A 12,183-nucleotide genomic window follows, 5' to 3' on the forward strand; every position below is an offset into this window, starting at 1 on the left:
TAATTTACATGAATTACGTATGCATGTTCAACTTAACGTACATGTTGCTGCCAAATGTCGCAAGTATGGAATTTTCGTCATTTAGCACTATAATAACAATTTCTCATTAATTATGCACATTAGGTAACAGTTTGCATAATTGATGTCTATCGATATTTCTCTCTTTTCTAGTTACATTTGTCATGTTTAAGTGATCTAGTATTATGAAATACTGTGGCTTCGGAAGAATGGAATTTTCGTCATTTAACACTGTAATAACAATTTCTCATTAATTATGTAAATTAGGTAACAATTTGCATAATTGATGTCTATCGATATTTCTCTCTTTTCTAGTTACATTTGTCATGTTTAAGTGTTCTAGTATTATGAAATACTGTGGCTTAATAAACTGTGCTCATTAATTATATTAATCATGCAAATTAGCCTGGTCTGCATTGATAGCCCTTATTTATGGAATACATCTCCGAATTTATCTACATATCAAAAATCACAATGATCCGTCAACCCCTTCCTGAGTTATTCCCTTCCAAAAGGATGGTGCAATTGCGCACGCGCGGACGAATTGCTGTGGAATTTCGGGAATATTTGCCAATCGGATATATGCTTAACAGTAAGCCTAATATTTCTCTCTTTTTGAGTTCCATATGGCATATTTTTGAGTAGTCTAACATGAAATGCAGTGTATTTATAAACTGTCCTCATGAATTATGCAAATTAGCCCCTGATGTGCATGATTAGCATTTGATTATGTAAGGCATCTCTGAAGCTATCTACATTCCAAATATCATGAAGATCCGTCAACCCATTCCCGAGTTATTCCCCTCTAAAGGGTTGATGCAACTAGGCGTGGAAAAATTCCTGACATGCCTGCGGAATTTTGTGAATTCTTGTCAAACGGACGCACACTATACTAGTAGGCTAGCCCCTGAGGCGTCGCCAAAAAGCTTGGCAATGAAAATGCATTGCCATGGCGACGGAGTTACAGTTTATACGTATTAAACTGTACATTTGCTGATGTTTTAGTATTCGCCTTCTATCCTATGGCCTGGCTGTATTTATAAAGGTTGTTTTACACGATGAATGTAGGGCACTGCTGTCAAGAAAAAAACAGTCTCCTGTATGTGGCAAGTGTCCTTGATATCACATTCAACAACACAACTTGCTACGTTATTAATTTTTTTATCATACAATGTAAAAGTAAACATCAGTGATCGTATCAACATAGTCTGTGTTTACACAACCTCTCTCTGACTGGGGTTAATTACCTCCTCCCCGAGAGGGGCTGCAGCTATTGTAGGGCGGCTGCTAAGGGCGCATTTTAGTCAGGCTAATATCAACAGAAATACGCTTACATTCATAAACTAGAGTTTGGTGACCTCATACATTTACATGATTTCTGCAGTGATGTTCAGCATTGACTAACGTACACATGTATAGTATAGAATTATAAAATTCCCATCATTAATCATTGAGCGGTTTTGCAATCTTTGCATATATTATGCAAATCAGTTCCTTGTATATTTGGCATCTGCTTGTTCCAAGTGTTACATTTATTGAAGTCCAGTTATTAAAACAATGGAATTATACAATTTCCTAATTGATTATGCAAATTATGCCCTCATTTGCATAACGCATGTATCATTATGAACATTTTTGCCTAAGATACCTGCATGTGTAAAATGATGGCAATCCATTGTTTCTTTCTGCAGTCATCCTCTTTGGAATGTCTTGACAAAAATGCCCCTGAAGTTACAAAATTAAATGTTAGGGGGTTGAAACTTGCCCCACTTTGTCATGACGCTAAACACTATCTACCACCCAAATGTCAAGACCATATCATGTCCGGGACATGAGATACATTAAAAAAACTGCTATGATGGATTAGTCTCATTAATTATGCAAATGCACTCCTATTTTGCATAATTAGTATTACATTTTGTACAACATTGTCTAAGGTACCTGCATACCAATAATCATAAAAATCTGTTCCCTTCTTGAGTTATCCTCTTCAGAAGTTTTTGACAAAAATACCCCTGATATCCCCAAACTAGCCGCTAGGTGGCCCAAACTTATGTCACTTCTTCCTGAGCACAAGATCTATCTAACAGCCAAAAATCATGCCCATAGCTTGTTCAGAACACGAGATAGCAAACCTGGAAGTTGCGCTGCAGTACCAAGGGAAGCCGCTAGGGGGGCCCGAAATCTAATAATTTCAAGCTTTAGTCACACCCTACCAACACACCAAGTATGAAACGAATCCACCCAGCCGTTCTTGAGTTATCTTCATGCGTGGAAAATACATTCCTGACATGCCTGTACAGTTTTTGGAATTCCTGACAAACGGTCGCACACTACGCAATACTATTAGGCTAGCCCCTGAGGCGTCGCCAAAAACACACACACACTGTAATAAAGACCAATAAAACAATACAAGAAAAAACAAACAGTACAGCTTCTGCCTCCATTTATTCTTCCTGTGCCTATGACACATAAACAATCTCTATCACAGTTTCTAAATCCATAGATATTTGCAGTACAGATTCAGAGTACAACTGTTGCATAAAACACACCCATAAGTATAGCACTTTGTCACCTTGAAAATATGATTATTTCCAAGGTGTGCGGGTACAATACAGAGAAACATTGGTGATGGAAGTATGCTAAAATGTAAGTGCGGAGATTCTTGCAGCAATGTAAGATATGTGCACTTCAGGTTTGAGTAGAAACTAGGGGTGGGTACCGGTACAGAAAATTCAGGTCCAGGTCTGGTTCAGGTCCAGAGGATCAGGTCCAGGTCCAGACATAAACCTGATTCAGTATGTAAAAACTTAGAATTATGTTTGGTGGAGTATTCCACTAGCGTTTTAAAATCTTACAAGGCTAACTGCCTCTGTAAGATTGACTGTAAAACCTGGTAGACAGAACTATAAACTCTATTACCTTGCTCGTTATTTTCTTTGACCATAAGCCCAAAAACGTGTGAATGCCTCATCAGATAATCTTTAATTTTCCAATAGGCTCAACATCCGGTCCAATGATTTTTTTCAGGTCCAGTTTTTCCAATAAGAAAACCCAATTTTGTACCAGTACAGTGTACTGATCCCCACCCCTAGTAGACACCATTTTCTCCAATCCGTCCAGCCTCTGTCATCTCTTACTGGAAGTCTTCAGTAGCCCCTTGATGCAGTGCACCCGAGCTATCCCAGCCTGCCCTGCTGACAACAGCCATATATGGCATCCAGGGTTTGGGTTCCAGGCAACCTGAGGAAGTCAGAGGCAAGATCAGAATGACTGAACTTCACTGAAGGAATGAGTGAACTAGGGGGCCCAAACTTATATAATTCTGTCCAAGCACAAAAGCTATCTGTGGGGACGAGATATCAAAACCGAAAAATCAGCTGCAGTACCTAAGGAAGCCACTAGGGGCCCAAAATCTAATCACTTCCAGTTTTGTGCAATAAAATTCGTGCAAATACTTCAGCACCCCTGCTGTTACGACTTGTGAAGACATTGCTGACCTTGTGTACAGCCTCCACAGTAGTGCTGTCAGGTCTGCTGTCCTTCATAGTGTCCAGCTTACGCAGCCTGATGAACTCTGGGTTACTGCTGTTCTCTTCAAGACAGCTCTGAAACAAGAAAGATTATTGTTAAACTGTAATATCCAACACAAAACCCAAATTTCGGACTAAACAGCACCAGTCTTTTTCAAGGAATGAACAATCCACTTCTGTCGTGACGTCACGTTATGCAAATAGAACACGTGACTCAGTAAGCTGCAGAGTGAACATACGGTGGGTGCCATAGACTTCCTGCAACCTATGATCCACTGCTCACTGAGTCACGTGTTCTATCTGCATAACGTGACGTCACGACAGCAGTGGATTGTTCATTTCTTGACAAAGACTGGTGCTGTTCAGTCGAAAATTTGGTAAGTCCAATTTTTGTGTTGGTTATTATTGATTTTTTATAGAAGAAAAGCGTGTCATAAACGTTGATTATCATACAGACATTATCACATACCTACATGTAGCCATAGCTTTATGATGAGATCTAGTTGTTGTTAGTCTGGCCCTTTACCTTGCTGGCCTAGCTGGATCGTTACTTTTTTTGTTTGCCATCATCTTTACTTGCATGGCTGGGCGATAACATCTCACTAGGGCTGGGTATCGGTACAGCGTACAAAACCGTTTTTTCTTATTGGACCGGTCCAGAAAAACCGGACCTGAAAAAATCAAGTGAACCGGATGTTGGACTGATTAGAAAATTAACAGATTATTTTATCAGGCATTCACACGTTCTAGCGCTTGCAGATGGAAGAAAATAACAATAGTGAAGTAGAGTAGAGTTTATAGTAATGTCTACCAAGCTTTACAGCCGGCAATCATACAGGTGCAGTTAGCGTTGTATGATTTTAAAACGCCAGTGTAAGTCTAATACTCCACCAAACGGAATTCTTTGCAGTAAAATGAACCATTGGTATGAGTCATGCCTCAGGTCCAGGTTCAGGTCCGGACCTGGACCTAATCCTTTGGACCTGAACCGGACCTGAATTTTCTGTACCGGTACCCACCCCTACATCTCACCATCGCTTCCTGAACCATCACTTTGTTCCAATTACATTTAAATTTAATTACTAGAAAACAGTCCAGCTCTAGTTTGAGGCTATTTAATTATCATACTTACCAGGTCAGTGTCCTTAAACACCAGTTCATATTTCCCAACAAGGTCGGAGTAATTTTGCAGTCTTGTCTCCTTAGTTTGTTTCCCAGCTCCTGCTGCCAGGTCCCCTAGAGAAATGCTGTCGTCCTGTGAGTTGGATTTCTGGCAGATGGAACCCTGTGATTGGTCAGACATAGCGGTGCCATTGGTGAGAGCTGGCATTGTGGGAAGTGTCTCCTGATGGACCATGGGATAGCACACTGGCAGAGTTACAAGAGGTGTCCGTGACATGTCGGGTCTGGCCGTCTGATTCGCTCTCTGTTCTGCTGGCATTGTGGGAAGTGTCTCCTGATGGACCATGGGATTGCATGCTGGCAGAGTTACAAGAGGTGTCCGTGACATGTCGGGTCTGGCCGCCTGATTCACTCTCTGTTCTGCTGGCATTGTGGGAAGTGTTTTCTGATGCACCGTGGGATTGCACACTGGCAGAGTTACAAGAGGTGTCCGTGACATGTCGGGTCTGGCCGTCTGATTCGCTCTCTGTTCTGCTGTAGTCCTGGTCGCTACACCCCGACAGTGGCACAGTCCAGTCATCTTCTACGAACGGGTGATCTCCTACCGGTGTTTCTGACTTCTGACCTTGCTGTTGGTCCTGATGTACCACAGGTTCCAGGTTAGTGGGATTGGAATCTTCCTGGTCATGACTACGTGACGTGCTTGGCTCCTGTGGCTGCAGTGATAAGGCACTAGTGTGATGAGGTAGACCATCTCTGCAGGATGCCTGCACGTCCAAACTAGCCCCAGTTTGTGCTTGCTGTAACGTGCACCCGTTCTGTCCTCCCTCGGGATTTAAACTTCTGTTCTGAGCTTTATTATCAAACTTGCCTAAATCACTTAATACAGAAGGGTTCTGATTGGTTAGGACAGAATTTCCCTGGTCTCTGATTGGTTGAATATGACTTGCTGCTTTCTTCCTTTCAGTAACAGTGTGTTGTTTACTTGTTGTCTTTGTCTGAGGCACACACTTGGGGTCAGAGGTCTTCATGGGGTCGTGAACCTTATAGGGTCGGAGGTTAACCGTGTAGACAGGCTGTAAGAGAGAGAAGAGGTTCAAAATAGTACGACACACTATGTGCAGTATAATAAGAATTTTGCACATGCATAGAAAAATCTGGAGGATCAAATTGAGGTTGCAGAATCACCCATGCTGACAGAGATCCTGATTGTTGATGTCTGTCGACTTCCATCACAATCTCTTGATTCTGCCTCTACCTTAAAATTTTGAAATTCTCAAAATGGTATTATGATTGATTTTGTCGCTGTGACCCCTTCATTATGAACTCAAGCCACTGTGAAAATGCCTGATTACGGACATACTTTATCTTCTACAAAATTAGAATCCTGCCAACTCCGAATTTTTACAGTACATTCAAAAGTGCATTCATTATCAGCAAACATAAAAAAAAACGTTTACTATAATCAGTTCATTTGCAGCATACCTTACCCTGTATTGTAACACTAGTTCACCTTTGTCCGCAGGGTAACCTATATCCATTGTTTTTCAAAACAGGGTATTTAGGCACATCCAGTCGACGGGTGATAGTTTTAAATTGCAATAAACTGAAAATATTGCAATTTGAAAGCAGCGTCCGTCGACGTGATATCCTCAAGTACCTTGTTTTAAAAGCAACGGATAAAGGTTACCCGACGGATATAGGTGAACTAGCGTTAATATACATGTAACTTACAAATCTGAAGAAGGACCTGTCCGTGTGTGGGTCCAGTATGGGGCAGACTGTCCCCACCACCTCTCCTGCACAGTCAGCACTCACCACACAGTTCCTCCAGGGGTTGTAGGAAACACTCTGGTAAAGGAAATATCTTACTATCAACAACAGAATGGTGCAACATGCATCATGTCATACCTGGGCCATGTTTCTTCTATTCTGAACTATTTTGCAACTTACAGTAAGCAATTCACAAGTTTGCATTGCCAGTGGGTTAGCACTTGAAATTCAAGTAAGGACATTGTATACAAGTCCATCACTTCCAGTTCTTTATTTGTCAATAAATGAGTTTTTAAGTTCTACACTTAAGTCCCATAATTATATATATATAGATTTGTGTAAGACTTGCCTCAAGCTGGGAATGGAGATTGTGTACTTTAATGGAGAAAATGTCAGTACCAATTGTGTACATGTAGTTGGGCTCACCCAAGTCGTGGCGCTGTGAGGGGTGATGGGCAGGGTACTGTTCTTAACATCCTGGCCATTTGCAAAGAAGAAGTGGACACTCCTCATGTTGGAGCGGGAGTAACAGCTGCAGTCCACAGCTGCAAACACACCTGGGAAGTGCAGTGGCCAGGCCAGCGTGCGGACAGCTGACCACTTGGACTGCTGGATGGGTGAGATGGGCGCCTGGGTGTCCCAGAACTGGGCATGGAGAGGGAGCGATTAATTTAGAGCTTGTTAGGTACTGTAATCAGTTGTACACTACATGTACAAATTTATATAAATGAAGTTTATTTGCAAAATCATGCCCGAAGGCTAATTGCAGGAACATTCTCGAGGGAAACAAAATACAATGTAGTACAGAGCACTAATGTCTATTCAGCTGAAGTTGCATCTTATTATTGGATTTGACTTCTTCTAACATATAATGAAACAAGCTCTATTAGGCACTTGACATAACTGGCGGGGTGTAGCCATTGTAGTAATTAATCCTGCTTGTCTACAACATTGGTGCAGAGCCAAACCAGACTTCCAATGCCACAAGCATCATATTGCACCCTCTCCTACATTTTGGCAGGCTGCCACTCTAAAATATCAAAACTATGGAATCACACGAGGAAAAACAAACTCTAACTGATAACAATATCTCCATAGTTGTGATGGCAGACCATGTGTCCCTGTCAATTATTGCTCGTTGTAGGCTGTCAACTTCAAGGCCTGTGTCTTTCCTGAGCCTATGTCTATGCACGTTGCCAATGCATGTATGCCAAGTATTTCAAGCCCTGCCATCTACATATAGTTTCATTGGGTTTTGGATACTATGGTCCCGTGTCAATAGTGTCACAAGCACTTTAAATCATTACCTTGATATGCCTATCCAGACTTCCTGTAGCAATAAACCTGGAGTTGTTCTGACTCCAGACAACAGAGGTAACGACCCAGTCGTGAGCGATGAACATGAGGTAGGTCTTCAGTATAACAGGAGGGACCGCAGGGGTGGTCGGAGGGGACACTCTCAGGAGTGGGGACTGAGATTGGAGGTCCCACATACCAACTGTTCCTGTAGGGTAGGAAAACAAACTAGCAGTTAGACTCTGAGGAGTGGGGACTGAGACTGGAGGTCCCACATACCAACTGTTCCTGTAGGGTAGGCAGAAACAAACTAGCAGTTAGACTCTCAGGAGTGGGGACTGAGACTGGAGGTCCCACATACCAACTGTTCCTGTAGGGCAGGCAGAAACAAACTAGCAGTTATACTCTCAGGAGTGGGGACTGAGACTGGAGGTCCCACATACCAACTGTTCCTGTAGGGTAGGAAAACAAACTAGCAGTTAGACTCTCAGGAGTGGGGACTGAGACTGGAGGTCCCACATACCAACTGTTCCTGTAGGGTAGGCAGAAACAAACTAGCAGTTATACTCTCAGGAGTGGGGACTGAGACTGGAGGTCCCACATACCAACTGTTCCTGTAGGGTAGGAAAACAAACTAGCAGTTAGACTCTCAGGAGTGGGGACTGAGACTGGAGGTCCCACATACCAACTGTTCCTGTAGGGTAGGCAGAAACAAACTAGCAGTTAGACTCTCAGGAGTGGGGACTGAGACTGGAGGTCCCACATACCAACTGTTCCTGTAGGGCAGGCAGAAACAAACTAGCAGGTAGCAGTGATATATAGTACATATTTGATTACTTCTGCAAGGGATGAACAGCGACGCATGTAACATTTGGTCAGCGACTTATATATCATCATGAGCAAAGGGACCATTGAAACACCAAGTGATATTAATCCTTTGTTGAGCATTAAGCACAATGCACACTGTTCCATACACTGTTATATCTTGGCCAAATGACTTGAAATTTGATATGAGCATACCATGGGGATACAGACTTAGAAAAATATTTTGATGAGGTTGACAATATATTTTGGGCTGCTGTTTGACTCTGAAGATTGGTACACACAAACTCACCATCATAAAATCCAGCAGCCAATCGCCGGTGCCCTTCATCTGGTTGCCAAACAACTGTAAAACACTGGCCATGCTCACTATAAGGTTGGTTGCCATGGAGACCAGATGCGTTGAGGACCAGTTGGAACGCTGGTTCCACAAGGTACATGTGGTGTAAGGCATGATGGGAAACAGCCTGCTTCTCTCTGATTGGCTGCAGTGCTTCTGGATGAGGGATACTGAGAGGGGAAAATCATGTCAACGTTAATTTCTTGAAGTTGTATTCTCACAGAGTCTGAAAAACATTTATATTTCAACTTGTCAACATGCATCAAGGTCATTAGAGCTCTTGACTGGTTGTTCCATCTTGAAGACTTGCTTGTCAGGCGAGTTAAACAACACCCAGGATTTGGACTGCTCAAATCTACCCATGAAGCTACAGCGTATGCCCAGTCCAGTTACACCCCTAACCCTTAACCCCTAACCCTTAACCCCTAACCCTTAACTATTCCTTACCTGATGACTCGAACTCCTCCATCTGAACAGGCCACAGCCAACAGGCCAAGTCTGGGCAGTACTCCTGGGGGGGTCTGTACTGCAGGGGGGTTCTGTACTGCAGGGGGGTTCTGCGCTGCAGGGGGGTTCCACTGTGGGGGATCCCAGGCACCAGTCGGACACCACTTCATGTCCCAAACTGTCCCAAACTTGTGGGCCATTCCCAGGGACAAATAAGGCATGTCCTTGGCACTGTAAATGTACAAAAGTTACACAGTTTAGCTTTATATCAATGTATTCATGCAAACAACAACACCATTAATCCTGTACAGACAATATACATGTACAACAAATGAACCATTTCTGCTTCTTACCTGCAGTTTTCCAGATCCCCCAGACACCATAACTGAATCATCCCTGGTTCCTTGGAGACCTTGTCGATTTCATGTCTTGCATCCATACAACGATGGCAGCTGATCACAGCATATTGTGCTGCGTGCGGTCCCGCTGTCGGACACCACTCCGCTCCCCATATCGGACCCCCCACAAAGAACGTAACACTCCGCTCATTGTTATGTGTCGATAGTGATTCGAATAAAGCGATAGTTTCTGTCTGTGACTTCTTGGACTTTTTCCCAGACTGTACAGTGACTGGCAGGGAGTGAGTGGTTGTTGGGATGTACTGATGTATAACAGCCCCTGTGAGCTGACAGAACTGGTCCTTGTGTGGTCTCCTGTCAGGAAACACTTCCTGGATGTCATGCAGCTCTCTCCTGTAGAAGAAATCAGATGGTTTAGCAGGTTTCATTCACTTGAAGGTAGTACATGTAGTGCGTACCTAAAACCCAGGAACTGGAATTGGACTTGTAAAAACATTTAGGACCGAGTCTAAAAAAACTTAAAGTCACGAACCAAGTCCAGACTTGCAAAAAACTATACCCAGTTATATTCCCTTTTTTTGTTCTCAACCATCAAAAACCTTCCATAGGTAGTAAAATTTGCACTTTAGAAAAAAACAAAAAAACTTTTCATGTTTATTACTGACCTTTTGTGTTTACACTGGCTATAATTTACATGTATTTTTCACATTGCATGTTAATTTAAGCTATTTTATATGTACCAACCCTCCAAAAGAAAAAAATTTTAGCAGTACATAATATGTAATGATGCGTTCAACTTCAAGTCAAGACCTACATTGTAGTACTTCTACCAGTGCTTACAGATAATCAATCAAATGTTTCAAGACTGTACCCAAACCAGGATATACATACCTGAACGTGTTTCCTCAGGATGGTATGACACAGGGTTGTAGCTAGCCTGAAATCATTTTCCGTCCCCTCGATTTTGAATCCTATCGAGCACCCATGCATAGAGACATCGCTAGGGGGGGTCAAAATTTTGTAATCTAGACCCTCTGAAATGCTATTTCCTGCATTTTGAGGTGTAAATTTTGCTGCTAGACTAAGTTGTTCAACTAAGTTGTTCAACGACATCTGTTTTGGTGAAGAATTACACAAGGGAGACAGTTTTATCACATCTTTACAGATTGATTCTTGTCCGTCACAGAGGACGGAATGGGCAAATTTCTTTCTTTCCCCAGCTGCAAAATTCCGTCAAAAGAAAAATACAACACTTTGTATTCTGCATCCCCCGCAGTGATGCAGGCCTTCTGCCTTCAGGGGATCCTACCTGTGGTCAGGACGGTACATGTGCCTCGGGTGATACGGAAAACATATAGAATACAACACGGTGTATTCCCTATCACCCGAGGTCACGGTGATCAACGGCCGAAGGTCGGAGGGTGATCCAACCCCCGGGAGAGCTGGGACTGATGCGGAATACATCACGTTGGATTTTATTCATGTCATACCCACCTGAGAAAACGCAAGTTTTGATGCGAAATGCGCCAGAAGTTGAGGAAATTTGGTGACCTTGAATAAACATCGTTACAACAGCAATGTTCCAACATCCAAATCAGGTATTCGAGTTTTCGACCGTGCAGCACTGCCGTGTGCAAAGTATGTTTGAATTATTTGATGGAAGCCTGTGTGATACAAACTGGAAGCCTGAAATGTGTGATACAGCTTTTTATAACACGGTCCGGAACACCTGTATCGGACGTTATCGTGGCCCAGGTATGACATAAAACATGTTACATTCTATACATGTATGTTTCCGTCTTAGGGTGCCTATTGGAGAGATGACAGTTGATGTTCCTACCCTACCATGTGTCAGTCCAATCCTGTGCCTGGCTGAGTGGCTGGTATCTGACGTGTCGTTTTAACTTGTGGTGCGTACGCCGAGCTGCGGAGTGCGGTCTGCCGTCATCTTCATCTGTATGGGGGAGGGGGACAATTATGTTCCAGACTGGCAAAAAAATGTTGGTTGTTGTTGTTTATTAAGAAACCTTTTAGCCCAAGGTTCAAACAATCAACATGACTATACACCATACATTTAAAAAAAATACAACAATCAACAATCAAAGTATTTACAATAGAGCACAGTGTCTATAGGTCAAAGGTCTAGGTGACAATGTTTGAGATGGCTTGTTTAAAACTGGACAGTGTATACAGTGACTTAATGTCAGATGGCAATGAGTTCCAGAGCATAATTGCTCGGTACAAGAAGGTACGTTTTCCACTGTTTGTTTCAGGTTTAGGTAGTCTGAAGTTGTTAGATACAGAAAATTTAGTATTATACATGTGGGATGAATTAACTGGTATGAAGGAATTGTACACATTTTGTGGTTCGTGGGTTTTCCCGTGACCCGCTGACTATAGCAAAAACTTGCAGACTCCAGCCTTTTTTTTTGATCGGTCGCTGGCCAAGGACATGAGATTTTCAATCAAAATC

General features: G+C 42.6%; 1 protein-coding gene across 1 annotated transcript in view; it reads right to left on the reverse strand.

The window, feature by feature from the left end:
* Positions 1-2,447: 2,447 nt before the first annotated feature.
* The window catches only part of LOC118404874, a 22,930-nt gene continuing 13,194 nt past the window's right edge, over positions 2,448-12,183 (reverse strand). Inside the window, exons 10-19 of the mRNA XM_035804254.1 lie at positions 11,556-11,664; positions 9,705-10,103; positions 9,352-9,582; positions 8,857-9,074; positions 7,754-7,950; positions 6,873-7,091; positions 6,408-6,524; positions 4,684-5,749; positions 3,519-3,626; positions 2,448-3,261 (exon numbers count right to left, since the gene is read on the reverse strand). Of these exons, the coding sequence (XP_035660147.1) occupies positions 4,847-5,749; positions 6,408-6,524; positions 6,873-7,091; positions 7,754-7,950; positions 8,857-9,074; positions 9,352-9,582; positions 9,705-10,103; positions 11,556-11,664 (2,393 nt within the window). The 3' untranslated portion in view covers positions 2,448-3,261; positions 3,519-3,626; positions 4,684-4,846. The remainder of the gene's footprint in view (positions 3,262-3,518; positions 3,627-4,683; positions 5,750-6,407; positions 6,525-6,872; positions 7,092-7,753; positions 7,951-8,856; positions 9,075-9,351; positions 9,583-9,704; positions 10,104-11,555; positions 11,665-12,183) is intronic.

Source organism: Branchiostoma floridae, chromosome 17 (genome assembly GCF_000003815.2).
Source record: "Branchiostoma floridae strain S238N-H82 chromosome 17, Bfl_VNyyK, whole genome shotgun sequence".
In the NCBI taxonomy this organism is placed as follows: domain Eukaryota; kingdom Metazoa; phylum Chordata; class Leptocardii; order Amphioxiformes; family Branchiostomatidae; genus Branchiostoma; species Branchiostoma floridae.